Source organism: Gobius niger (genome assembly GCF_951799975.1).
Source record: "Gobius niger genome assembly, chromosome: 1".
Lineage (NCBI taxonomy): Eukaryota > Metazoa > Chordata > Actinopteri > Gobiiformes > Gobiidae > Gobius > Gobius niger.
The window spans coordinates 3359206-3384004 of NC_136852.1; the positions used below are offsets into that span (position 1 = coordinate 3359206).

The 24799-nt window shown below is 41.7% G+C and overlaps 1 protein-coding gene across 2 annotated transcripts in view; it reads right to left on the bottom strand.

Annotated features, from left to right (window-relative positions):
- Positions 1 to 24799, bottom strand: part of usp32 (ubiquitin specific peptidase 32) — a 93508-nt gene that overhangs the window by 62709 nt on the left and 6000 nt on the right. For both annotated transcript variants that reach the window (XM_079573211.1, XM_079573212.1), the window contains exon 2: positions 3786 to 3913. In XM_079573211.1, the coding sequence (XP_079429337.1) occupies positions 3786 to 3913 (128 nt within the window). The remainder of the gene's footprint in view (positions 1 to 3785; positions 3914 to 24799) is intronic.

The window sequence follows — 24799 nt, forward strand, 5'->3', positions numbered from 1 at the left end:
ATATCACACTACAATGATGAGCAAACCTTCTGTTGGTCTGTAAATGCAGTAAATTAGAATAACTGCCTTGTATAAAATTGCTCTCTCAAAATGGCCGTAGTGAATGTCTTGAAATAGGCCTCTGTCTCTTTAACCTCTTAACTCCCACCTGAACCGAGCACATTTTCTCCAGATTGGCATTACCCCAGTCCAAAAGCTTCTGGAAAAAAGGTGTGAAAAATAGCGACAGAACTGAGACTAAAACAAGGATGAAGATGTGACAAAAAATGACATAATGACCAAAAAAATGACCAAAAATGTGACAAAAAAAGACAAAAAATTGAAAAAAATTGACAACAAAAAGACCAAAAAAATGAAAAAAGACAAAAAAATGACAAAAAAAGACAAAAAAAAGACAAACAATGAGAAAAAAAAGACAAAAGACAAAAAAAGACAAAAAATTGACAAGACAATTTTTTTTTTTAAAAGACAAAAAAAATGAAAAAAGACAAAAAAAGACAAAAAAATGACAAAAAATTGAACAAAAAATGACAAAAAAATTACCAAAAATGAGTTGAAAGCCCCCCCCCAAAAAAATGATAAAAAATCTGATGACGTGAGGAAAAAGATCCATTTAGATGAGTTTTGTAGATCTTTCAAAGGAGGCGTTCGTTACACTGGCCTACAGGATTTGGGTAAAACTGAACTGGAGAAAATACTCTCGGTTCAGGCGGGAGTTAAGAGGTTAAGAACCTCTGACCCTTTCCGACACGCCCCCTCCACACGCTGTCTGTGGCATCAGTGGGGAGGGGGTTCTGCTGAGGAGCAGTGGTTGGTTACTCGGCTGGTGACGAAAGCTCGGAGGCGTCTCCAGGAGGTGGGGGCGTTCCTAGGAGGACTCAGGCAAACCTATCCCTAAAATGGCCGCCATCAGAGTTTCTACAGATTCCTCAAAAATACGTGAATGTGCCATGGCAACACTTCAGCCATGTTTTTAATGAGGGACTGACATAATAACATGATGGAAAGCTTGAAAAAGTCGATTTTGCATAATACCCCCCCTTTATCCTCTTAACCCCCGCCTTCAGCTTTACCTAAATCTAAAAGGTTACAGTCTACATGCCTCATTTGAAGACCTACACGTGCTGGAGTTTCTCCTCCGGTGCCTTTCTCTCACTCGTCAATCACAGCAGAGGCATGAAGACGATAAACCTAGCACTGTGGGGTTTGGGGGGAGGGGTGGTAGTTTTTTTTTTTTTTTTCCTTGAAGTCTGTTTTTGAGGTGTTTTAGTCATGTTATGTGTCTGTACATGTAGTTTTTGTCTGAATATTGTGAGCTGTCTTTGAACGTGCCCAGATCCCGTTTAAAGACGCGAGGAGATCAAGCGTTTAGTGTGGCTGCTCCCAAACTCTGGAACAGTCTCCCCCTAAACGTCAGAGCTGCTCCGACCATAGAAACCTTTAAGACGGCCTTTAAAACACATCTGTTTGCGTTGGCGTTCAATTCAAGCTGAGCTGTATTATAACTCTATTGTGTGTGCTTCTCTTGTTGCTTTGTACTGTTATTTTATACTGTGTACCTGTATGTGAAGCACTTTGGGCACCTAGTGTTGCTGTAAACGTGCTATACAAATAAAGTTGACATTGACATTGACATTTATTTCTTTTTGTCTCTTTTATGTCTATAAAATGAAGCATTCAGCAACTTTAATAATGGTCAACCTGTAAAAAGATTTGCTTCTCAATAAAAAATATTTGAATCGAAGATGACAAAACTAAAACACTTTTGAAAACTCCACGGCTTATTAAGAGGTTTTACTTTTCAGAGCAGACGAGGAAAATCTAACACAGAAATGACATTTTTAAATAAAGGGTTACGTCTTCTTAATGGGCCTAATTCAGGAGACTTTTTAAAGTTTATTTTTTGGCCATATCGCCCATAGTGTGACGGCAGCGGCAGGTTAAATAATCAAATCGTATCCGTTTTCATCATAACAGCATAACGTTACCAAAGGAAGAGTCCCAAAAGAATCATGTACAGCTGCGTTTGTTATGTCGCGACAAAAACTAAAGGGAAATTTTGAGAAATTCTCTGTATTTCCTTCCTTAATTTCGATAATCGTGAATGATCGTAAAATCTCTCCTCCCGTCTTTATCCGCCGCCGTCTCCCACAAAGGAAACGACCATATTTGGATTACAGCGTCCTCTCGTCTCGCATCTACATGATCATCTGCAAACACTTCGTTGACGTTTCTCAAGAGGGATTTTCCTTTTGATGCGTCACCGTCACCAGCGCTCGGACGTCACGCCGATGTGAAAATCCCTCCTCGCCTCTGTTGTTAGGGAAACTGCTGCCGTGGCGACGGGAGGAGGGAAAGGGAGGAAGGAGCAAGATGGCGGAGCGAAGCAGAGGGCTGAGGACGATGTTAGAGACGGGGCTCAGTGGAGTCAGTGCTTTAGTTTACCGGGGGAGACCAAACTCCATCGCGATCCCTTAACCTCTTAACCTCCAGCTTTCTCCAGTTTGGCATTACCCAAATCTAAAGGCTTCGTGACTCGAGAGCTTACAGCCTAACAGGCCAGGGCATGATTTAAAAGCTAAGGACTACAAAACTGATCCAAGGTTTTTTCTTGTGTTGTTGCCGTTTTGTCGTCACTATCGCTATTTTCTTGCACCTCTGCCGCTTTTTTGTTGAGTTTTTGTCACGTTTTTGTAACTTTTTTGTATTTGTCAGATTTTTTTTTTAAGGTCACTTTTCTTTTCTTTTTTACTTTGTCATTTTTTTTTTATTTTTGTTTAATTTTTTGTCACTCTTTTGTCACATTTTGTTGCTTTTTTGTCATGTTCAATATTTTCCATCTGAAACTGCATGGAAACACTAACTGTGTCTGTTAAAATGAATGTTATTGGGTAGTTTTGATCATATATTCAGTCTTAAAGGGAAATCTAGTGCTTGTTCAACAACAACTTGTGTGAAAAATACAATATTTTATACGATATATGACAAACTACAGTTTTATTTGGGTCCCAATGCCATGCCACTGATGTAAAACATTGGTATTTGTAGAGAATACTTCTTTACTTTAGGCTACAATGTTGAGGTTCGGCCCTTGGGTGTTTTGGCAATGCTGAAAATCGGCCTCCACGATGACAAATTGCCTACCCCTGTTTTATACTATATATGACAAATTAGTTTTATTTGGGTCCTTGGCTCGTCGTCCGAGGGCAATGGTGGGTCCCAAAGTCAACCACTGATCTGGCATTTGTAGAGAATAGTTCTTTACTTTAGGCTACAATGTTGAGGTTAAGCCCTTCGGTGTTTAGGCAATGATGCAAATCGGCCTCCATGATGTAAACTTGCCTCCCCCGTTATAAGAGCTGCTGAAGCCAATGTGAGAGCAGCTCAGTGGAGTCAGAACTTTGGTTGTGTCTGTATTGTGCACCGAAGAGTATTTGTAACAGGGGGGCCCAAATTTTTTGTCTCCAAGGGCAAAATGAAAAAATGCCTCAACAGTGTTTCCTTAACTTTGCGAAAGGAGTGAAACAGCTCCCCCAATTTGACGCTGGTGGTCAAAAAGTGAACTGCATCCATATTTACCATTGAGAATGAATGGAAGAGAGTTAGTTTTAACCACACCAGCGCAAAAGTAGGTCACTCTCTGGGGGGCCAACAGAATTGTTTCGGCGGGCCAAATTTGGGCACCCCTGATTTATAATATTAAATTACTCGTGATTTGGTGATAGGGTGTATGTGGCACAGCGGTTAGGTCCTGATGACGCCGTATCTGCCTGCGTTTCTCTCACCTCTGCGACTTTGAGCGGCACGGCGTCTCCCAGCACCTCCCTGTAGAAGCTCTGCTGGCTCATGTAACAGGACACGCCGCTGGTCCGTTTGAACGCATCCTTCAGACGCTTCAGCTCCACATCCGTCACTGCAGAGACACAGGGGGGAGAGGGGGGAGAGAGGGGGGAGAGAGGGGCCGTCAGTCACTCGTTTTCCAGCCCCTTCTCTGTCGATCGGCCGTGGTAAAGTGCACTCAGGAGCGGCGTTCAGAGCTCACTTTCTGTAAAAGCCCCGATGAGGATCAGCCTGAGCGACAGACGAGTCTCCACAGACTCCAACACGACGGAAACAACAGCACAATCTGAATAATTCATAACAGACCGCGCTGGTTCTGTCACTGAAGAGGAAACGTCCAAACGCGATTGTTCTGACGAGGGTTTGACCGATTAGATTTGGTTTACGCAACAAAAAGTAAATATCGAGCATTGGCTTAAATGACTTGGACTGAGGAAACATTTCTCGTTTTGAGGGGTTTTCACTCATTTAGACCTTTTACCTGATCTGACCAAGATTATTTTGCCAGTTTGAGGACATTTCAGACTCGTTCTATGGTAAATCTCGCTTGAAATAAGAAATAAGTAAAACTGCCAACGGGACAAGACCATTTTTCTTACCCCATTGGCAGAGAAATTTACTTGAAATAACGGCGAAATGATTGAAACAAGTCAGAAACCTCTCAGAACAAGTGAAATAATCGAGGTCAAATGCCCAAGTAAATCTTAACTAGTCAAAACAACTACAATTTGGATTATTATACTCAAACTGAGACATCTTAAACCCATCTAGTAAAATTTTCACAATCAGGGCTGTTCATTGGTCGATCACCATCATCGGCTCGAGACGCTGCAGATGAAGAGAGAAAATGAAATACATAGAAATGATTTTGTCAGAGGGGAATTTGGATCTAAGAAAGCTTGCTATGAGTAAGTATTAATGGTGCAGTTCATACCTCAATAAATCAGCTAGAGATTCAATATGAAAAAATCCTTCAGAAAAAACTTGTGTTAAGAAGTTTATAAATTCTATTATATTATTTAAACCTGCATACCGTAAATGCTCTAATATAGGCCGGGGCCTTTATTTACTCAAGGGCATCTAGGACCAGGCCTTTATTGGAACCAGGCCACAATTAGAGACAGGCCTTTATTTCTCTTTGAGCAAAACGGACGACCAGGAAAATGAAGAAAAACGAGATTTGTGTCCATTTGCACCTAAAATATTAGGTTCATTTATTAATTAACATTTCAAACCCTCTCCCAGCGGCTGGAACATTGACGCCTTTTATTTTGTCGGGACAACAGGAAGTGTTTCGTTGCTGTTAGCGGAGCTTTGACATCCATGTCACTGCAGGTTTCTGTTTCGTTTTTACCACAGACCGGATTATTTGTTGTTATCTTGTGTAAAAGGCGAGTTTAGACGGAGCGTTTGTGTTTGTGATCGATCATGAGACTGACCCGAGAGAAGACGAGACGCTCGCGCTGATGGGAGGAGTTATTTTGAGGCGTGGGACTGACCTGCACACGGAGCAGCTGGACGTGCTTTAAAGACGCGATGGTGACTTTATTAAAACCCTGGAGGGTCACACAACATTTGTTTCTTGCCCTGTTTCCAAATATAGTCACAGGAGGTTTGAAAAGTGGCTAAATCTGTGTCAAAGTTACGCTCGGATCAGCTCCTCCGCAGCGTCCCCATCGGCCCGGGTTCCCGTTTGTTTACTTCCTGCACGTGAGTTTTCATTTACACCAGTATGAGACAAATTCCTAACATGGGGAATATTTCTACCGCTATAGTTTCTAATAAAAGCCCGGCCTGTTTTAGAGACCGGCTTTAATTTGCCTCCGCCAGCCGCAAACCCGGCCCCTGTTAGAGACCCGGCCTCTGTTAGAGACCCGGCCTCTGTTAGAGACCCGGCCTCTGTCAGAGACCCGGCCTCTAATGGAATACAGGCCAGTATTAGAGGATTTACGGTATTCAGTCTTCCCGAGAGAGCACGGTTCTACCGCGTACGAAAAAATCCATGTACTCGCTTTGGTGGGAATCAACTCTCCCCAGTACACGCTTGTGTTTCCACTACACGACACAACTGCAGTTGTTGTGGGCGGCGCCCCCAGAGGAGCAGCTGTACAGATCGTCATTAAAGGGATATTTCAGGATTTTTGACATAGGGCCTCATTTCCTAGTTATCCAGAGTGTTGCTGATTTCTGGAGATATTTTTTTTGTAATTCATGCAGTTCTTATATTTGAAGAGTTACGTGATGCTAGGCTAGTGCAAGGCTAGCGCATGTCTATGGTATCAGATAGCCTGCATTAAAAACCGTGTGACCAGCTCCACAGAGCACCTGAGGCAAATCACTTATAACACCTGACTAACCATATAAATGTCGTTGTCCATAGAACCATTTTTGGAATAAAACTGAAAATGATCGCATTTTGAGGGACTATTTTCTAGCAGATCACTCCGCCGCCGCGTAGCTTATACAACCACGAAGCTGATGCTGCGCAAATATAAGGTATTTTAAATGCAAAATGGTTAAAATTACTCTATGGACACATACATTTATATGGTTAGTCTGGTGTTATAAGTGATTTGCCTCAGGTGCTCTGTGGAGCGGGTCAGACTGTTTTTAATGCAGGCTAGCTGATACCATAGAAATGCACTAGCCTTGCACTAGCCGAGGACCACAAAACTCTTCGAACATAAGAACTGCATGAATTACAAAAAAAATATCTCCAGGTACCAGCAACACTCTGGATAACTCGGAAATGAGGTCCTGAAATATCCCTTTAAAGCAATACTAAGTAACTCTTCCCCCTAGAGGCCATAAGCGCAACTGCAGGTGTAGTAGCAAGTTACGATTTTTTAACTTATTAATTGTCTTGGAGAGTAAGACAGGAAAGGCGAAGGGAGAGAGGGTTACTGTGCATCCAATTATACAACGGAAATATTTTTTTTTCACTCAAACTTGGCTGTAAATACTGTTTAAAGTGACGTTAGCCCGCGGTTAGCTTTGCCCGTTAGCATGTTAGCTTCTTCTTCGTGATTCCATTAGTGTGTATTGCTTTCTCCGGACCGGTGGCAGTGAAGTTGCAAACATGGTTTTCTGGCCAGAGACACCAGGGGGCGATGAAAGACCCTCCAGTCATCCCATAAACACTTGTATTACCCCCACAGGGACACGGGAAGGATTTATTAAGGTAAACACGTTACTTAGTACTGCTTTAAAGGTTTTGAGAAAAGCGATGAGAACAAATGTGGACAAATGCTGCCCTCTGTGTGGGGCTTATGGAATCATTCAGAGGTGCCAATGCAAATAGTAGAGGAAAGAAGCAGCTAAAAGAAAAACTACGAAGGGAAGCAACATGCTAATGTTATGCTAACATGTGCTAAAGCTGTGCTAACAGTGGCTAAATACCAATATTGGCAAAATCCCCTTTTAGAACAGCAGTATGATGTTGTGAATATTAAATGTATGACCTGCAGGTTAATAGTGAGGGCGGTCCTCTCTGTCCTCTGGCCAATCAGAGGCGTCTGTTCACGTCACATTACTCTCGGTGCTGCGCTTTGGCCACAGCCAGAGGTCGATGCCACAATTTATCCCTGGTCAGACCGGTTTGGCCCTGGGGTGACCAGGCATTGGGCTGTGTAGTGTCTGCCAGTGGAAAACCCCCTTTTCTCTTCATGACTCAGCACCTTCGTTCCTAAAAGACTTTCTGAATTTGCAAACTCCGGGCAGATCACTGAGGTCGTTGGACCAGTTGCTCTTAGACTTTAGCCCACGGTCCAAACGAAAAACCAGAGGAGATCGAGCCTTTGCTGTTGCTGGCCCTAAACTCTGGAACTCTCTGCCTCTGCCAATCAGAATGGCCTCCACTGTTGACAATTTCAAGTCGTTGTTGAAAACGCATCTCTTTGCACTGGCTTTTAATCCAAGCTGAGCGAGACATTTGATTATGCTGCAGTTTTTATTTTTTGTACGTTGTTGAAGCAATATGTTTTTTGTGCGTCTGTATTTTTGCACTGAATATGGAAAGCACTTTGGGGCAGTACTCTGCTTTTAAATGTGCTATATAAATAAACCTTGACCTTGACCCTTGGCCTGTCATTCCCCCCCACCCCTCCTCGGTGTCGGAGGCGCTCTGATAGGGCTTTTCCACCAAGCTGGTGCTGGTGCTGGTTCCGGGCCGGTTCCAGCTTCAGAACCGGTTCTTTCGTTTTCCACTCAAAAAATGCTGGCTCTCGGTTCCAGAAACTGGTGCCGAGTGAGCACCAGTTAAGAGCTGGACCGAGAAACGAGCACTAGTGACGTCAGGTGCCGGGGGCGTGGCTTTCTTCCAGGAAAACAACAGGCACCCGGCATTTTTAAAGTCTCCGGACTATTTTTTAATACAAATGGAGAAGCCAAAGCAGTGGACAGTGGAGGAAACCAACTGTCTCCTTGGTTTGTGGTCCTCCGCTGAAATTCAGCGGAAACTTGAGGGGGCTGTTAGGACCAAACCGGTCTTTGAGGAGATTCAACGGCAAATGATAACGGCTGGGTACGAGCGGAGCGTGGACCAGCTCGTCAACAAGCTGAAAAAGCTCAAAAAAGACTACCGGGACATGAAGAGGGAATTTGGGAAGAGTGGGAATCACCGGCCAAGAAAAAGCCCACACTATGATGTTCTGGACGCAATACTCGGGGATCGACCTGCGTGCAACGCGACTGGAGCGCTCAATTCGGCCACGGCAATCCTGGAGGCTATGGTCGATGACAGCGCTCAGGGTCCTGCTGAATTGGGTAAGTCATGTCTCAGCTGTTCTTACATGCTACAGTTGCCTTTACTGTCACTGCATCATGCTACAATGTCGCTACGCTTTCAGACTTGTTTTGGTCAGCGCCAGCGTCAGCTAGCAGGGACGATTAGCACGTTTATTTTAGCCAAAGACACTGTTATTCTCCTAAACTATAGTAAGCATTTATGTATTAGTATTTGTGTTAGGCTACAGTATTTTAAAACGAGTTTCCAGGACAGCAACAGGCCAACATTATGCTCAGATGTGGGGTTATCAAAGGCCAAGTCGCCCTTGTAAATGAGGATTGGTTTTCAATTGGCCTCACCTTGTTATATCAGGTCAATAAAAAATAAAAAAAAAGTTATTCAGACCTAAAAACTCCCGTCAAAACTGGTGTGTCGAGTTTATATGCAGTCGTGCGCCCCTCTAGTGGAGTAATCAATAACTACATGCACATACCGTGACTAACTCACATAATATAATTAAAATGCATTTATGTACAGAACTCCCGGATGAAGTCGAAGATGAGGAGGCAGCAGTGACACCAACTCCTCAGCAAAGCTGTTCACAAGTCCCCGGAAGACGGCAACCATCTGAACCACTGGACAAACGAGGTGAGATGTTCTATTTGTCTTTTTACACAACTGCAAATCATTCTTTGTTCACCCATTCTAGTTCTCAAAACTTTTCACACCAAATACCACTTCATAAAAAGTTTGACTGTCTTCTCACTAGGCCTAGATCAAGATAAAATCAAGACTAAAGCAGTAAAATAGGTTTAAAATGTTTTTTAAAGAAGCCTAAATTGGACTCACGATGGTATTATTAATTGCTTTTACTCAAGTATATGCACTGAATTCTTTTCTGAAGTAAGGAGTATTCTGTCACAGTACTTTTGACTTCTATTGAAAAATAATTTTAAAGTGACGTTACTCTTCGTCTTACTTGGTTGAGCCAATATTTTGGCTTCTACAACCAACTCTGTTTATTTCTGCACTGGATTTAAAGAACGGTCCACTTGGATCGAAACGTCTTAATAAATGCAGTCCTTTTGGAGAAATTGTGCAGGCTTTTTCTTTATTCACTGTACCGGATTTAAATCCATGTCTAAACCAGAAAAAACAACAACTTGTGCATTCCCAAATGATAAATATATGTCCTTTGGTAATATATTTATGCAAATTACAATTAATAAAATGACAGATGAGCCTGAGGACCACCTGTGGTATATGTACCACAGTTTGGAACGACGACGTAGTTTGACACTTTTGAAAAACAATGATAAACAAAAGACAAAAGGCCTCTAACTAAGATGAAGGATGTTAAATCTTCTTTTGACATTGCCACACCTCTGGTTACATTTTGTACATTTTAAATGCTTCCCTTAATTGTCCACTCTGGAGACAGACTAGTCACAATTCTGTCTTTCTTACAAACAATGTTTATGTATATTTTGATGTGAGAATATTTCAGCTTCATGTCATAGTTCAATTACATAAAACAACCTAATTAATTATTATGCATATTTTTGTTTGTTTGTGAACAGGAAAGAGAAAGCGGGATCAAGATGACCTTCTTGAATTCATGGAGAAATCAGACGAGAAGTTTTTCGAGATGAGCAGGCAGAGCATGCAACGGATGGAGGCAGATTCAGCGGCTCTGCTTGGATTCATGGGAAGGATTGTGGCTGTTATGGAGTCACAATCTAAATAGATAACAATCTGTATATATGCAAGCCTTTTTTGTTTTTTGACAAATAATTAGATAGTTTGTTTATTGTTGATATTTTGTTTTAATATGTACATTTATTTTTTTCTACAAAATCATTTCCAATCTTATGTATTGCTTATTGTATCACCAAAAAGCTAATGACAATCTGTATATATTAGGCTCAACATTTTTCTTCAAATCAATATTTATTGTATATATTTCATCTTCACAAATCTATTTGCCAATAAAATGTCAGTGTTAAAAATGAGGTGATCCGAGGCACTCTGACTGAAATAAAAAAGCCTTTAATGTGGCAGGGACATCACCAATAGCAATAAATGAACACATTTTATTACATAAAATATTCTCAGTATTAACACATTCTCATCAATCATTTAAATTGCAAACTATTTGCTTCTTAATACTCACACACACACACATACACACACTCACGCTCACACTCATAATACAAATAAAGTTAATATTAGAACAAGCCAAGTATAAAGAAATCACAATAGAAATATAATTTTACCAAACTATTTAGAAATACATTTTTAAAAGTAAGAAAAAAACTGATCAGTGACGCGCATTACTCCTCTCTTCGGCTGAAGTATGTAACTAAAGCAGCCCTTATGTCTGCCCCCTCTGGCTCTCCGTGATCTGGCAATGCCTGGATAGGGGGCTGATGGTTCTGCTGCCTGTCAGGATGCTCCTCCATGAAATTGTCCCCATGCTCTTCACAGATGTTGTGAAGAATGCAACAAGTCAGTGTCATCTTCTTGCAGAGTTCCAGCTTGCAGTCATTTCTTTTGAGGAGACATCTCCATCGCCCCTTCAGCCTGCCAAAGGCCATCTCCACCACAGAGCGGGCAGCACTCAGCCTGTAGTTGTAGTTCTGTTGCTCAGGGGTCAGGCGTCCTGTGTCAGAAAAGGGCTTCATAAGCCAGGTCAGCATGGGATAGGCTGGGTCACCTATGAGGTAGTGACCAACACTGACTCCGGAAATGTTCATTTTGTTTTGACCCAACAGAGCACCATCAGCCAAACGTTCCCACAGGTCTGACTGGCGGAGAACTCGTGCGTCATGGACACTGCCAGGGAATCCCACACACACATCCCAAAACAACCCTTTCCCATCTACAACAGCCTGTAGAACAATGGAGTGCCAGCCTTTCCTGTTAAAATAGTCACGGGGGTACTCCTCAGGTGCCATGATGGGGATGTGGCTTCCATCTATGGCACCAACACATTGTGGCACTCTCCAGCGGTTCTTAAAGAATGTGGCGAGCTCGACCAATTTGGCAGCATCAGGTGTGGAGATGTGTTGGGGTGACAGATCTTGAATTGCTGCGTTGCAAAAGTCCTGTACACAGTTGAATACAGTACTCAGGCCCACCCCAAAAAGTTGGCTGATTGTTCTGTATTCCCCTCCAGTTGCCAGCTTCCACAGCGCGATTGCCACACGTTTCTTCACGGGTAGAGCCAGGCGGTAGTTTGTGTTAATCTTGGCCATGCGTTGACCAACCTGCTCCGTGATAAACGCAAGTGACTCGCGGCTAACTCTGAAGTTTTGGACGAACTGCGTTGGCGTAAACGTTGGCACGATGGTATCCCACCAATAGCAGGAGCGGGGATACGTCCAAACAGCATGCGCCCTTCGTCCTCTAGCCCTTAGCCACAATACAATCTGTAAGGTAAAGTCGCGCACGCAACTGTAAATGTAACGTTGTACCTTGTCCATTTGGCAAGAAATGAAAGTGAAAGCGAAGCCATTTACCGCTCTTCTTGATCGCAACCTCCTTCTGCCGTCACGAAGCGCAGCAAATGCACTTCTCTGGATGTTTTTGTGTATTTGCGCAGCCAGAAGCGGAAGAAGTAAGTTGTTGTTGTTATCCATGTTTGATGTGACTACTGGCTTCCGGGTGCGTTGCTATGGCAATGGGGGTTTGCGCGTAAGCGTCACTACGCAGCACCACGCTGGCTCTACACTGGTGGAAAACCAAGTTAACGCAGCACCGAACCGGCACCAGCACCGGCTCTGAACCGGCTCCGAACCGGCCCGGAACCAGCCCCTTGGTGGAAAAGCCATATGAGTGTGCCAGAGCTGGGTCTGTGGTAAATCGCTTGAGGATGATTTTGATGAGTTTAACCCGCGCTTTGCTTTGTCCCTCCATAATATTTCAGCCTTAAACTCATTTATTTTGCTCCTGAAGCAAGATGGAGGAAGACAGCGATGGGGTTTGCACCTGTCCCAGTTATGGTGCAGGTGAGTGGGGAACCGCACCGTTGTATAAGCCTCCAGGTTCAGATAATAGTTTGATAAAGCGACCGATATCTAGTTTTGTTTGTGTTTTAGACCCTCCCACTCACCTCCCGAGGTTTAGCTCAGCAATTTCAATCTGACTCCTGCCGAGTGAGAAAAATCGTATCACAACATGAGGTGATGCAATGTCTGTAATGATCGAGGCTGTTTTGCCGACTCAGCCTGAAGGAGCTGGCCCTTTTTAATCCCTCTGTGGGCGAACGGGCCGGCGCGGGGCAGGTCCCTGGGAGAAACGGGGGCAGAGCTGCAGAGAAAGGCTGCGTTGATGGGACACAAACGGCAGACTGTTATTGTAACAGACGGAGGTGAAACCAACGCCACGGATCCATTCACATCACTGAACAAAGAGGCTGATGTCTGACACGGAGGCAAACGCTCAGCAAATGGTTCTCTGGATACAAGGAGGGGGTTCGGTGCATCACGGCGCAAGTTCCGTATGAATAGAGACGCACAAGTCCAGGTTTTTTGGTTCCGATACTGCGGTTTGAGAACGTGCCGAGTGGCCAAGAGTTCTTAAAAGTGGCTGCTGTGAGTGAAAAAAGTGAATGGTCTCTTCTCTGCAAACAAACTTTTCTTGCAAACGAGATGTTGCAGATCAATAATCGATTATATCCATCAACTGTAAAGTAAAAACATTACACAAAGATCACTGGACTTTCCTACACTAAAAATCCTCAGGTAATGACAGGCTTTGTGTTACATTAAAGGTCCTATATCATACAAAATAGACTTTTTGGAGCCTTTAGAAATGTTGTTTTGCTATTACACCCCAGAGTGTTTTTTTTGGCTTCATTCTAATCCTCCTGAATCCCGTTCTCTGAGCGGCTGCTGCGCCTCTGCTGGAAAACCACTGAGTTGTGACACTTTTTTACATCATAGTGTCAAACAGGAAGAGCCTGACGTCTGTAATGTAAAGCCTGATCTTAATTTATAAAACAGATTTTTCATTATTTCTGTTGTAAGAAGGAAATAAAAGGAAACATTTATTTCTTTCAGTGTGAAGTTACTGAATGTTGTGAAGAAGGAGCTCTTTCTAATCTACTCTGGACACGCCTGTTCTTTTTTACGAGAGGTTCAGGACTTTATTCAACCTTCCTAAAGACGAGGCCACTCGCCAGAAGTTGGAATTTCTCTCCGGGATTCAGCGACTTTCACCAAAATAGTGTTTTTCTGTGACTGTCTCTGATGGAGATTTGTGAACCTTCACCAGAATCAAAGTGGATTCACTTTTATAACCAACGCGAGTCCCATAAAGTAAACACCTGATGGACCAGAGCGGAGAGTCAATCAAAACGCGTGCTACGTATGTATTAGCGTGTGTGTTAGCTTGTGTGTTAGCGCGTGTGCTAGTGCGTGTGCTAGCGCGTGTGCTAGTGCGTGTGTTAGCGCGTGTGTTAGCGCGTGTGTTAGCGCGTGTGTTAGCGCGTGTGTTAGCGTGCTAGCTTGTGTGTTAGCGTGCTAGCTTGTGTGTTAGCGTGCTAGCTTGTGTGTTAGCGTGCTAGCTTGTGTGTTAGCGTGTGTGTTAGCGTGCTAGCTTGTGTGTTAGCATGCTAGCTTGTGTGTTAGCATGCTAGCTTGTGTGTTAGCATGCTAGCACGTGTGTTAGCGTGCTAGCTTGTGTGTTAGTCATTTATGAAGCTGTGTTGCTGATGTTAACTCCTTGTTACTGCACTTATTGCTGTTTATTTATATATATATTTTACTGCTAATAATGCATAGGCGGATCAGCTCGGAGAGAGGGGGCAGAGAAACCTGTTACTTTTACACAATAATCAACTTTCAAAAATATTTGGTTATAATGTGGACAGCGCCCTCTTCTGGAGGAGTTTCCCGACATTCAGAGCGTACCTCTGGAGGACATAAGTCTAGGATGGAATCACGTCTATATCAACAAACAAAGAAAATAAGAAAACCTCCGCCTCCTGAGCACCACATTTGATCTGAGAGTTTGAGCTGTTTTCAGGACGAGATTCTGCTCAGACTGTTTTTGGAAACAAAGCTCACAGGATCTTCCACGACGATGCTCTGGATCCATCACTCACCACAGCCTGGTCCTGAGCAGGAGAATCTCACATTTAAAACATCTCACACGTGCCCCTGCTGTGCTGGAGAGCGCTGACTTTTAAAATGAACAAAACTCACGGCCGTATTTACAGCGGGACAAAAGTAATGGGATAATGGGATAAAGGAAAGAGAATGTTCCAGACGACATGAGCTCATGGGCTGTAAAATGACTTCTTTACTGGAAACGCAGAGATAATTCAGCTGTTTATATGTTTACAGTAAAGGTTCAGTTTGCAGGAAGTGGAGGCTGTTCCTCCTGAAGAGACCTCACCTTTCACTGTTCACTGTCGAGAATCAAAACACGATTGAGCAACGAGAGTTTCCCCTGATAAGATTCACAAAGAAGTGGCCGATCCAGTTAAAGCCGACACTTGAAGTGTTTTAGAGCGAGACCGAACAGAAAAACACTGTTTACTCACGAACGCTGCTTTACAATCATTCACCGACTACACAAGGTGAAAGTAACTCTGAGTTAAAGTCTGATTTTAGCTCCTGTGACACAAAACTACTTTTGTTAATGATCACCTGTGGGTAAAGAGGACGTTATTTTACATAGATTTGCCATAAAATATGAAAAATAAATAGAAGAAGTTTAAGGAAAATGAACCCTCAGCTACATCTACTTTAAAGGCAAACGTTAAGATTTTGTCATGAACAGTTTCCTCACAGTGGAAAAAGTATCTCCTTCACAAGTAATAATACAGATACTTTATTATAATATGAGAGTAGAAGTAAAAGGTTTAGTGCTTTATGCCGAATAATTAGCCATGTGCTCAGAGTCCTTCTGTCTCCTACAGGCACTAAACATAATCCAACAGACCTTTTACTTTACGTCGGGGCCTCTTGGCTAGGGCTGAGGACCGTTCGTTTTTTTCCGATACCACTACTTTAACGATACCTGCTTTTCGGTAGCGGTGCCTTAACGGTACTTTTTTCGATACCTTTGTTTTTTTAATTGAGTTCAAATAATGTGCAGGAAAAGTATGGTTCAGGAGGAAATCCAAACACGGCACATCAGAAAACAGGAGCAGCAGCGTCACCTGGAACTTCCTGTTTTGAGCAGAATTCACACTAAAGCTGTGATAAAAAGAGAGAAAGGACATTATTCCCTCCTGAGCTGCAGGAACAGACCAGATCCACATCAGGCACCGTTTACTGAAGATAAACTTTTCTAAACTCACTGAGCTGTTCCACAGTGAAAGATCCTCACACGTCACAGATCTGTTACATAGTGAGAGCGCTCACTCTGTCACTGACAATGCACCATAACTGTTCCAAACATGGCTAATGCAGAGTGAGCCTCACCTTTTCCAGAAACAATCTTTGATCCCAAATGCTCCGGTGCTGCTGGAGTTTAAGCAACAGCAGTAACTTCAGGCTCTGAGGCTAAAGCTAAAGGTAAAGCCCATGTGTTTCTTGTTGTCACTGCTTTTCTCTTTGTCTAAGAGTCTAGTTTCTTCAGTCCAGGTTTAGTCCTGGTTTTTAACCAGTTTACTGTAAGTCCTGGTTTAGTCCTGGTTCAGTCCTGGCTCAGTCCGCGGCTCTGCCATCTCTGATAATGACTGAAGTGTGAGTAAGTTACAGCTTCGCTTCTGCATTTGCGCTGAAGCTGCTCATGAGTTCAGGCTTTTGTAGACTCACTCCGGATCATTTATTTTCATTTATTTATTTACGTTTGGAGAGAAAAATAACGGAAAAAAAAAAAAGTTTTTCGATACCGCCTCCTACCGGAGCTTTCCCGTCGGTACCAAGTAGGTACCGTTTAATGGTACCAAGCCCTACTCTTGGCCAATCAGAGCACGGCTCTTTGCATAAGAACTGGTGCATATTTCCCATAAACTACAACAGTTTTTACGAATCTTGACCAAAACATCCAAACCGTAGCTCCCATCTCTTCTGCGCATCTCAAGTTTCTGATCACTTCTTATTTGATGAAATTTGACCTCTTTGAGCTCTAACGAAGCATGTGATGCGAAGCTCGACATCACGGTACAGAAATACACAAAGTCACTGACTTTTCTTTTACATGTTGTAACTGTAACAAATGCAACACAAAACAGAATCTCAGACGTCGTCCAGAGGCTCCGGATTAAAGTTTTAGGGCTGAAAGATACATCGTTATCGTATCGATATCGAGCTACGAACATTCACAATATTAAAATCTAAAAGATAGATTTTCATCTATAAAAGTGCACTCTTTTGTGGTTTTCTCACCCATAGTTATATCGTAACAATATCGATATATTTTGTCCATATCATTCAGCCCATCCCAGTTTGTGAACCTTCTCTGCTCAGTCCAGTCAGGACCAAACTGAGCCCCAGACCAGGGGCCGATCAGAGGAGGAGCTCCACACAAACATACTCCAGCATTAAAGAAACAAGAGTCAAAAGGAGTGAAATGCTGTCCCAGTCAGAGCAGAGCAGCAGAAAAACTCAGATTATTTCATATGAGGTGGGAGAGTCAAACCCATCCATCCATCCATCCATTTTCTTCCGCTTTATCCGGGGCCGGGTCGTGGGGGCAGCAGTCTCAGCAGAGATGCCCAGACTTCCCGGTCCACACACACCTCCTCCAGCTGTTCTGACCCCGAGGCGACACCAGGCCAGCTCGGAGACATAGTCCCACCAGCGTGTCCTGGGCCTTCCACGAGGCCTTGTCCCACTAGGACATGCCTGGAACACCTCCCGCGGGAGGCGACCAGGAGGCATCCGGAACAGATGCCCGAGCCACCTCAGCTGCTCCTTTCGACGTGAAAGAGCAGCGACTCTACTCCGAGCTCCTCCCGGGTAACTGAGCTCCTCACCCGATCTCGGAGGGTGCGCCCAGCCACCCTGCGAAGGAAACTCATTTCGGCCGCTTGTGTTCGCGATCTTGTCCTCAAGACCTCAAAACCATTAAATCTAATATAATTATTGAAAAGAAAAAGGCCAGGCATTAAGGTATAGCGCCTGACTTGAGAAACTTGTTCTCAAAGACTTACTTTTAGTCATTATTTGGGTAGCACACATATTCTGAATGGCTTCGTTAGAATTCAAACGAGCCATTTTAATCTAGATAAATCTAGATTAATTTCAAAATTAATCTAGATTAAAAAAATTAATCTATGCCCACCTCTAAATTTTTGTCATTTTTTTGTCAAATTTTTATCAAACTTTTGTCATTTTTATGTCATATTTTTGTAATTTTTTTGTAATTTTTTGTCACTTTCTTGTGACATTTTTGCCACTTTTTCATCAATTTTTCGTCACTTTTTGTCAATGTTTTCTTGCTTTTTTGTCACATTTCCATCATTGTTTTCGTCTCAGTTTTGTTGCTATTTTCACAGCTTTGTTCCAGAAGCTTTTGGACTGGGGTAAAGCCAAACTGGAGAAAATGTGCTCGGTTCAGGTGGGAGTTAAGGGGTTAATGTCCTATATTAGCCTCACTTCTAAACAAACCTTCAAGGCCTGTAATAGAAATGCCAGGTTGGTGTAACTACTGCTCTGCAATAGGTTTACTATTAATCCTAATGATCAAGAAGGATATACAGTGATATAGGCTGCATACGGACAGGGCGATATGGCATAAAATCTATATCACGCTATAAAAAACATCACGATAATTATATATTTGACAATGTAATTGACAAATGACCATCAGCACTTTGGTATAAATACAGCCGTGTTGATGACACATAACACTGTGACATTCAGCTGTTTGTCTTTGTCACGTCACTCATTTGAATTTGAAGCTTCTTTGCATTTCCTGCTCCTGACGAGGCCTAAAAATAAAGCATAGATTAATCTGCAAGTCGGAAAATGCAAAGTGTGTTTGACGTGGACGAGCATTTTCACTTTTACACAAAGATCATAAAGTGACGCTCGTGCCCTGTGGAAACTTTGATGAATCTTCTAAAGTGAGAGTCTGTAGTCGGGTCAATAATTATGCTGAAAACAAACTAAAAAACTCTGCACTGAAGGAATTTATTAACCTCAAAGTTGGAAAAACATGAGCTCAAAAAGAATGTGGCAACAGTGTGAGCCTCACCCCGGCCTAAAGGCTGTGAGCTCCAGTCCAGAAGCTTTTAGATTGGGGTAAAGCTGAACTGGAGAAACTACATTCAGTTAAGGCGGTGGTAGGAGGTTAAGGAAGCGCAAGTCGAGTTCCCAAAAGTGAAATATACTGTGAATCCGTCTGACATCGAGTAAAACATCGTTAACACAATTATATTTAAAGCAGAACTAAGTAACTCATGCCCCTAGAGGTCATAAGAACAACTGCAGGTGTTGCACGCCATTTTTTAAGTTTATTAATTGTCTGTGAGAGTAAATACTACACTGACAGAAAAGACAAAGGGACAGATGGGTTTTTGTTCATCCAATTACACAATGGAAATACATTTATTCTCTCCAACTTGGCTGTAAATACTGTTTAAGTGGCGTTAGCCCACAGTTAGCTTTGCCCGTTAGCCTGTTAGCTTCGTCTTTGTGATTCTATTAGTGTGTATTGGTTAGGGATGCACCAATACCACTTTTTCTAAAACCGATACGAGTACTTTGATTTAAGTATTTGCTGATACTGAATACCGATACGAGTACAAGGCATTTTCTTTATTCTTACTTTTTTCACAGCAGATTGGTTTGTAATTAGTTAATTTACTCATGTACATTTCCTTAAGTAAAGTAGGCGACACATTTAAGAGCCGTTATAGTAGAATTGTGCTGATGCCATGTATTTATTTATCTCAGTGGTTCTCAACCTGGGGGTCGGGACCTCCAAGGGGGTCGCAAGACAGATTTGGGGGGTCGCCAGATCTTGTAGATAAAAATATATATATCTTTATTAGCATTATTTAATGTAATATTTCATTATAGCATGTGTGTCATATTTCACAATAGTGCCATTATTTGTTCTTAATTTTATTTTTGCCATATGTTTATTTTATTTGTCTTTTTAAGAATTATAAAGGCTAATGCTCCTATTACTCAGGATGAGACCCGGGCAGGGGTCACAAACCCCTTTATCTGCCATAATTGGCTTGTTGCACGGTGTGGCTATGCTAGTTCCTCTGACCTGAAGGTGTGAGCGCCAGGACTTCCTGTCTGTTTTCTTTTCCTGGAATAATAATCATATTTTCTAAAGATTACGTTGTGGGCGGTGAGTTCCCGGTTACTGTGTGTTCAAATCATGATGTTAAGTTCAGAGGAGACGCCTGGGATCATAAAGGATTGATAGTTTGTTTTGAAGCTAAAGGCTAACATGCTATAAAAAAAATATACATAAAAAGGCACTACTTCAAATTGTGTAATGCATTAACCCCTTAACTCTCACCTGAACCAAGCACAGTTTGGCTTTGCTGTGAAAATAGCAACAAAACTGAGACGAAAACAATGATGGAAATGTGACAAAAAAGTGAGAAAACATTGACATAAGTGACGAAAAATTGATGAAAAAGAGGCAAAAATGTGACAAAAAAAATTACAAAAATTTGATTAAAAAAATGACGAAAAAATGACCAAAAATGTGACAAAAATGCGATAAAACATTGACGAAAAAAAGGACAAAAATGTGATACAAATTTGACCCAAAAAATTACAAAAAAATTACAAAAATGTGACTAAATGTGACAAAAATTTGATAAAAAATTGACGAAAAAATAAAAAAAAATGTGACAAAAAAAATGACAAAAAAGTTACAAAAATGAGTTGAATGCCCAACAAAAAAAAAAAATCTGATGAAGTGAGGAAAAAGATCCTCTCGGTTCAGGCGGGAGCTACAGAGTTTAAATTAGCCTTTAGCTTCAAGACAAAGGAACTCACTGGTCTAAGCTAATCTTAATGGAAATTATTACAAACAGGAAGAACTAGCGCCCACAGCTTCAGTTCAGAGGAACTAGCGTAGCCACATTGTGCAACAAGCCAATAGGGGTCGCGACTCCAAAAGGTTGAGAACCACTGATTTATCTTATTTTCATTCAGTATAATTTTTTATTTTTATTGCACTGTCCATCATAGACAGTATTATTATTTAACAATAGTATTGAGATTTTCGTCTTTACTTCAGTTCCTGTAGATTTTCTCGTGTGTTTGTAGCATCTTAGCGAGTAGCTACAGCGTTTTCATTGTTTTGCTGCAGCTCATTTTGGCTCAATATAAACATGCTGTATGTCTTTATGTTGGATTTTCTGAGGACTTTTTAGTCGCTGGGTTAGTTTTTCAGATGAATAAACCCCTGGGCATAAAACGGCGTCAGAATGGCCAAAACTGTTAGCCGCGAGTTAGCAACATTAGCCTGTATGTTGTAAACACTGCAGACGCTGCAGCATGAACAACATTTAGCTCTGGTTAAATCCAGCACAGACTCTGGTTTAGAGAGTCAGTCTGTAATAAAGTCAGCTCTATGTGGACGAGGGACGAGGAAAAGGATTTATTAAGGTGAACAAGTTACATAGTTCTGCTTTAAGTCAAAACCATTTACACAGTACTGGACAAAAATGTGGAAATACTTTTTATGCATCGACTTCTCTTTATTTTCAACACTATTTCCATGGTGTGATTCTGAATATCATATTAAACTATGGTAAACTATGACATTAAACTGTTGCTGTGCCAACCATGTTATGTCAATGAGGAATGAGTCAAACTGCTGGAACTTTACCTTTAACCTATGTCACTTCCTGTCAGTGGATTAAACATTTCCCAGCATTTCTTCATTAAAATTACAATAAAATGATGTTGTTTATCAAACTACTGTAATACAATGTTTCTGATACGATGCTCGTGTCACAACATAAACACACTGCGATACGATGTCCTGTCCCCGCCCGGTGTTCAGCTCAGTGGTGGTGATGTTTCAGAGTGTGGCTTTAAAGCAGCTGAGTCAGAGCTTCATTATCTGAGTTTACTCACTGTTAAACATTATGTACTGTTGACCCACAGGAACATGAGAGCAGTGCCCTCTGCCAACGCCGGCACTTTACATCTATATAGTCCCGATCAGGAGCTTAAGACCAGTGTTTGTTTGTTTGTTTGTTTGTTTGTTTGTGTGTTTGTACTTTATTGTCCCCGGAGGGAAAAGTGGGAAAATGCACGACTGGATCTTAAAGGGACGAGTTCAAACATGTTTAAAGTAATTAACTACATGTTCCTCCATGTCCTAATGTGTAGAATGAGCTCAGACCTGCTCACCACAACTGCCTCTAAAATCCTGTCACTCAGTGTTACTGCGGGTCCGAAGTGCCGTCACGCACGATCACGTGATCAAAATCAGATTTTTTTCTAGAAATGGAAATAACGGGGGTTTTATGAAACACTCTCCTTTCTGATTAACTCCTCTCTGACACCAACGTTATGTGAAAAGGCAAATGTTTAAATATTTCGCTTCAAGTCAATTTTCAACAACAACATTGACACTAGGGATGTGAGATTAATCGCGATATTGGCCGGGCGACAGTGGCGCAGATGGAAGAGCGGGTCGTCTCATGATCGGAGGTCAGGGGTTCGAGTCCCACCTCCTGAAAGTGCACACTGTCGTTGTGTCCTTGGGGAAGACACTTCACCCACATTGCCCCGAGTGTCTGTGTACATTGGTGTATGAATGAGAGCATGAATGGGTGAGTGGATCCTTGCTGTAAAGCGCGTTGAGTGCCTATTATACATATGCTATATAAGTTGAGACCATTTACCATATTACACAACGCGATTTTGAAATCGCAGACTCGTGATTTCGGCCCATGCAGCTGATGCCGCGGCCCATAGAAGTGAATGTAGCAGCGAGAGACGCCACAGCCGCCCGCTCCACCGCAGGCTTTTGTTTACTTCTCCGTCTATTTCAGGTGCGCGGTAGATCGTGGATGTGAAAATATCACTGTGTATAAAGCAGCCACTGCTAAGGACTATTGCTGTTTCCTCCGTTAGCATCGCGTTAGCTGCAGCGCTAAGGACTACTGCTGTTTCCTCCGTTAGCATCGCGTTAGCTGCAGCGCTAAGGACTACTGCTGTTTCCTCCGTTAGCATTGCGTTAGCTGCAGCGCTAAGGGCTACTGCTGTTTCCTCCGTTAGCATCGCGTTAGCTGCAGCGCTAAGGACTACTGCTGTTTTCTCCGTTAGCATCGCGTTAGCTGCAGCGCTAAGGACTACTGCCGTTTCCTCCGTTAGCATTGCGTTAGCTGCAGCGCTAAGGACTACTGCTGTTTCCTCCGTTAGCATCGCGTTAGCTGCAGCGCTACACGGCCTCACGCTCTGATCACAGAAACTTTCCTCCAGATTCACACGTCTCGGCTCCACAGAGATGAAGCTGAGCCTGAGTCCTTTGTGACTCACTTTTCAAGGCTTATGTTTGGGAATGTTTTGGATAAAGATATGAACTTATCTCACAACCACTAAAACACAAGAACAAATAGCAAGAAATTATTTAGGCTATTTACAAAAAAAAAAAAAATCAATATAATCTTATTGGAAACTATGTCGGCTAAATGACTATGTGGACTATTTGGAATTATCTTCATGTGATTATAAAGGACTTAAGAGTGAGTAATACTTTATTAAATCAGTTGTAAATATTTAATTGTATTGCAACAAAAAGTTATTATATTAGCGGAAAATCGCAATATTGATTTTTTGCTAAATCGTTCAGCCCTAATTGACACGTTTTGAAACGCTGCATTTTCTCGATGTCTTTTCATGGCGTGTGCATTTAAACAGCCTGATTCTCTGATTGAAGACTTTAACAGGATGTTTCTCAGTCGTCCTTGGACCGATTTTAACCATTTAAAATCTCAACTGTTTGGATCTTTCCATGTGAAGCCGCTCTGCTTTGTCAAACACGAGAGAGAGCGAGAGAGAAGTGTCGGCCACGCCCCCTCTAGTCCCTTTAAGAAGGTTCCAGGAAGAACCTCGAGGGGGCGCCATCATGATCTGGGGCTTTCTCCTTCAGTGGAGCTTCAGGTAGTGCAGGGCAAAGGTCAAACGGCTGCTGGTCTGTGCAGATGTTACAGGGAGCATCTCAGACTGAGGCCTCGCTCCAGTTCCGTTCGCCAGATGTGGTCAAACGAGCGGCCAATCACATTCAAGAGGAAGCAGCTGTTCTGTGGCTTCCCGTTTTGGGCTTTTTGAAATTAGGCCAATCTTTACGACAGAATTACTAGAGACATTTGAAAACACTATATTTAAAGCTACAATCATTGCTAAACATGGCAACGAAAAGAGGATTCACGGAAAAGTTTGATCATTAACCTCTTAACTCCCGCCTGAACCGGGATCAGAGTTTTTTTCCATCATTTTTTGTTGGGTATTCAACTCATTTTTGTAACTTTTTTGTCATTTTTTTTGTCATTTTTTTATCACATTTTTGTCATTTTTTCGGCAATTTTTTGTCACATTTTTGTAAATTTTTTGTAAAAGATTTTGTCATTTTTTGTCACATTTGTCATTTTTTCGTCAATTTTTCATCACATTTTTGTAAAATCTTTTGTCATTTTTTGTCACATTTTTTGTCAAATTCTTATCACATTTTTGTCATTTTTGTCATTTTTTCGTATATTTTTTGTCACATTTTTGTCATTTTTTTGGTCATTTTTTGTCATTTTTTTGTCAAATTCTTATCACATTTTTGTCATTTTTTTGTCACATTTTGTCACATTTTTGTCATTTTTTCGTATATTTTTTATCACATTATTGTGATTTTTTTTGTCATTTTTTCATCAATTTTTTGTCACATTTTTGTAATTTTTTCATCAATTTTCATCACATTTTTGTCATTTTTTTTGTCACATTTTTGTCATTTTTTCATACATTTTTTATCACATTTTAGTAATTTTTTTATCACATTTTTGTCATTTTTTGTCACATTTTTGTATTTTTTTTGTCAAATTTTTGTCATTTTTTCATACATTTTTTATCACATTTTTGTATATTTTTTATCACATTATTGTGATATTTTTTGGTCATTTTTTGTCAACTTTTGGGGGCTTTATTTTGTCAAATTCTTATCACATTTTTGTCATTTTTTTGCCACATTTTTGTCAATTTCTTGTGACATTTTTGCCACTTTTTCAACAATTTTTCGTCACTTTTTTGTCAATGTTTTCTCACTTTTTTGTCACATTTCCATCATTGTTTTCGT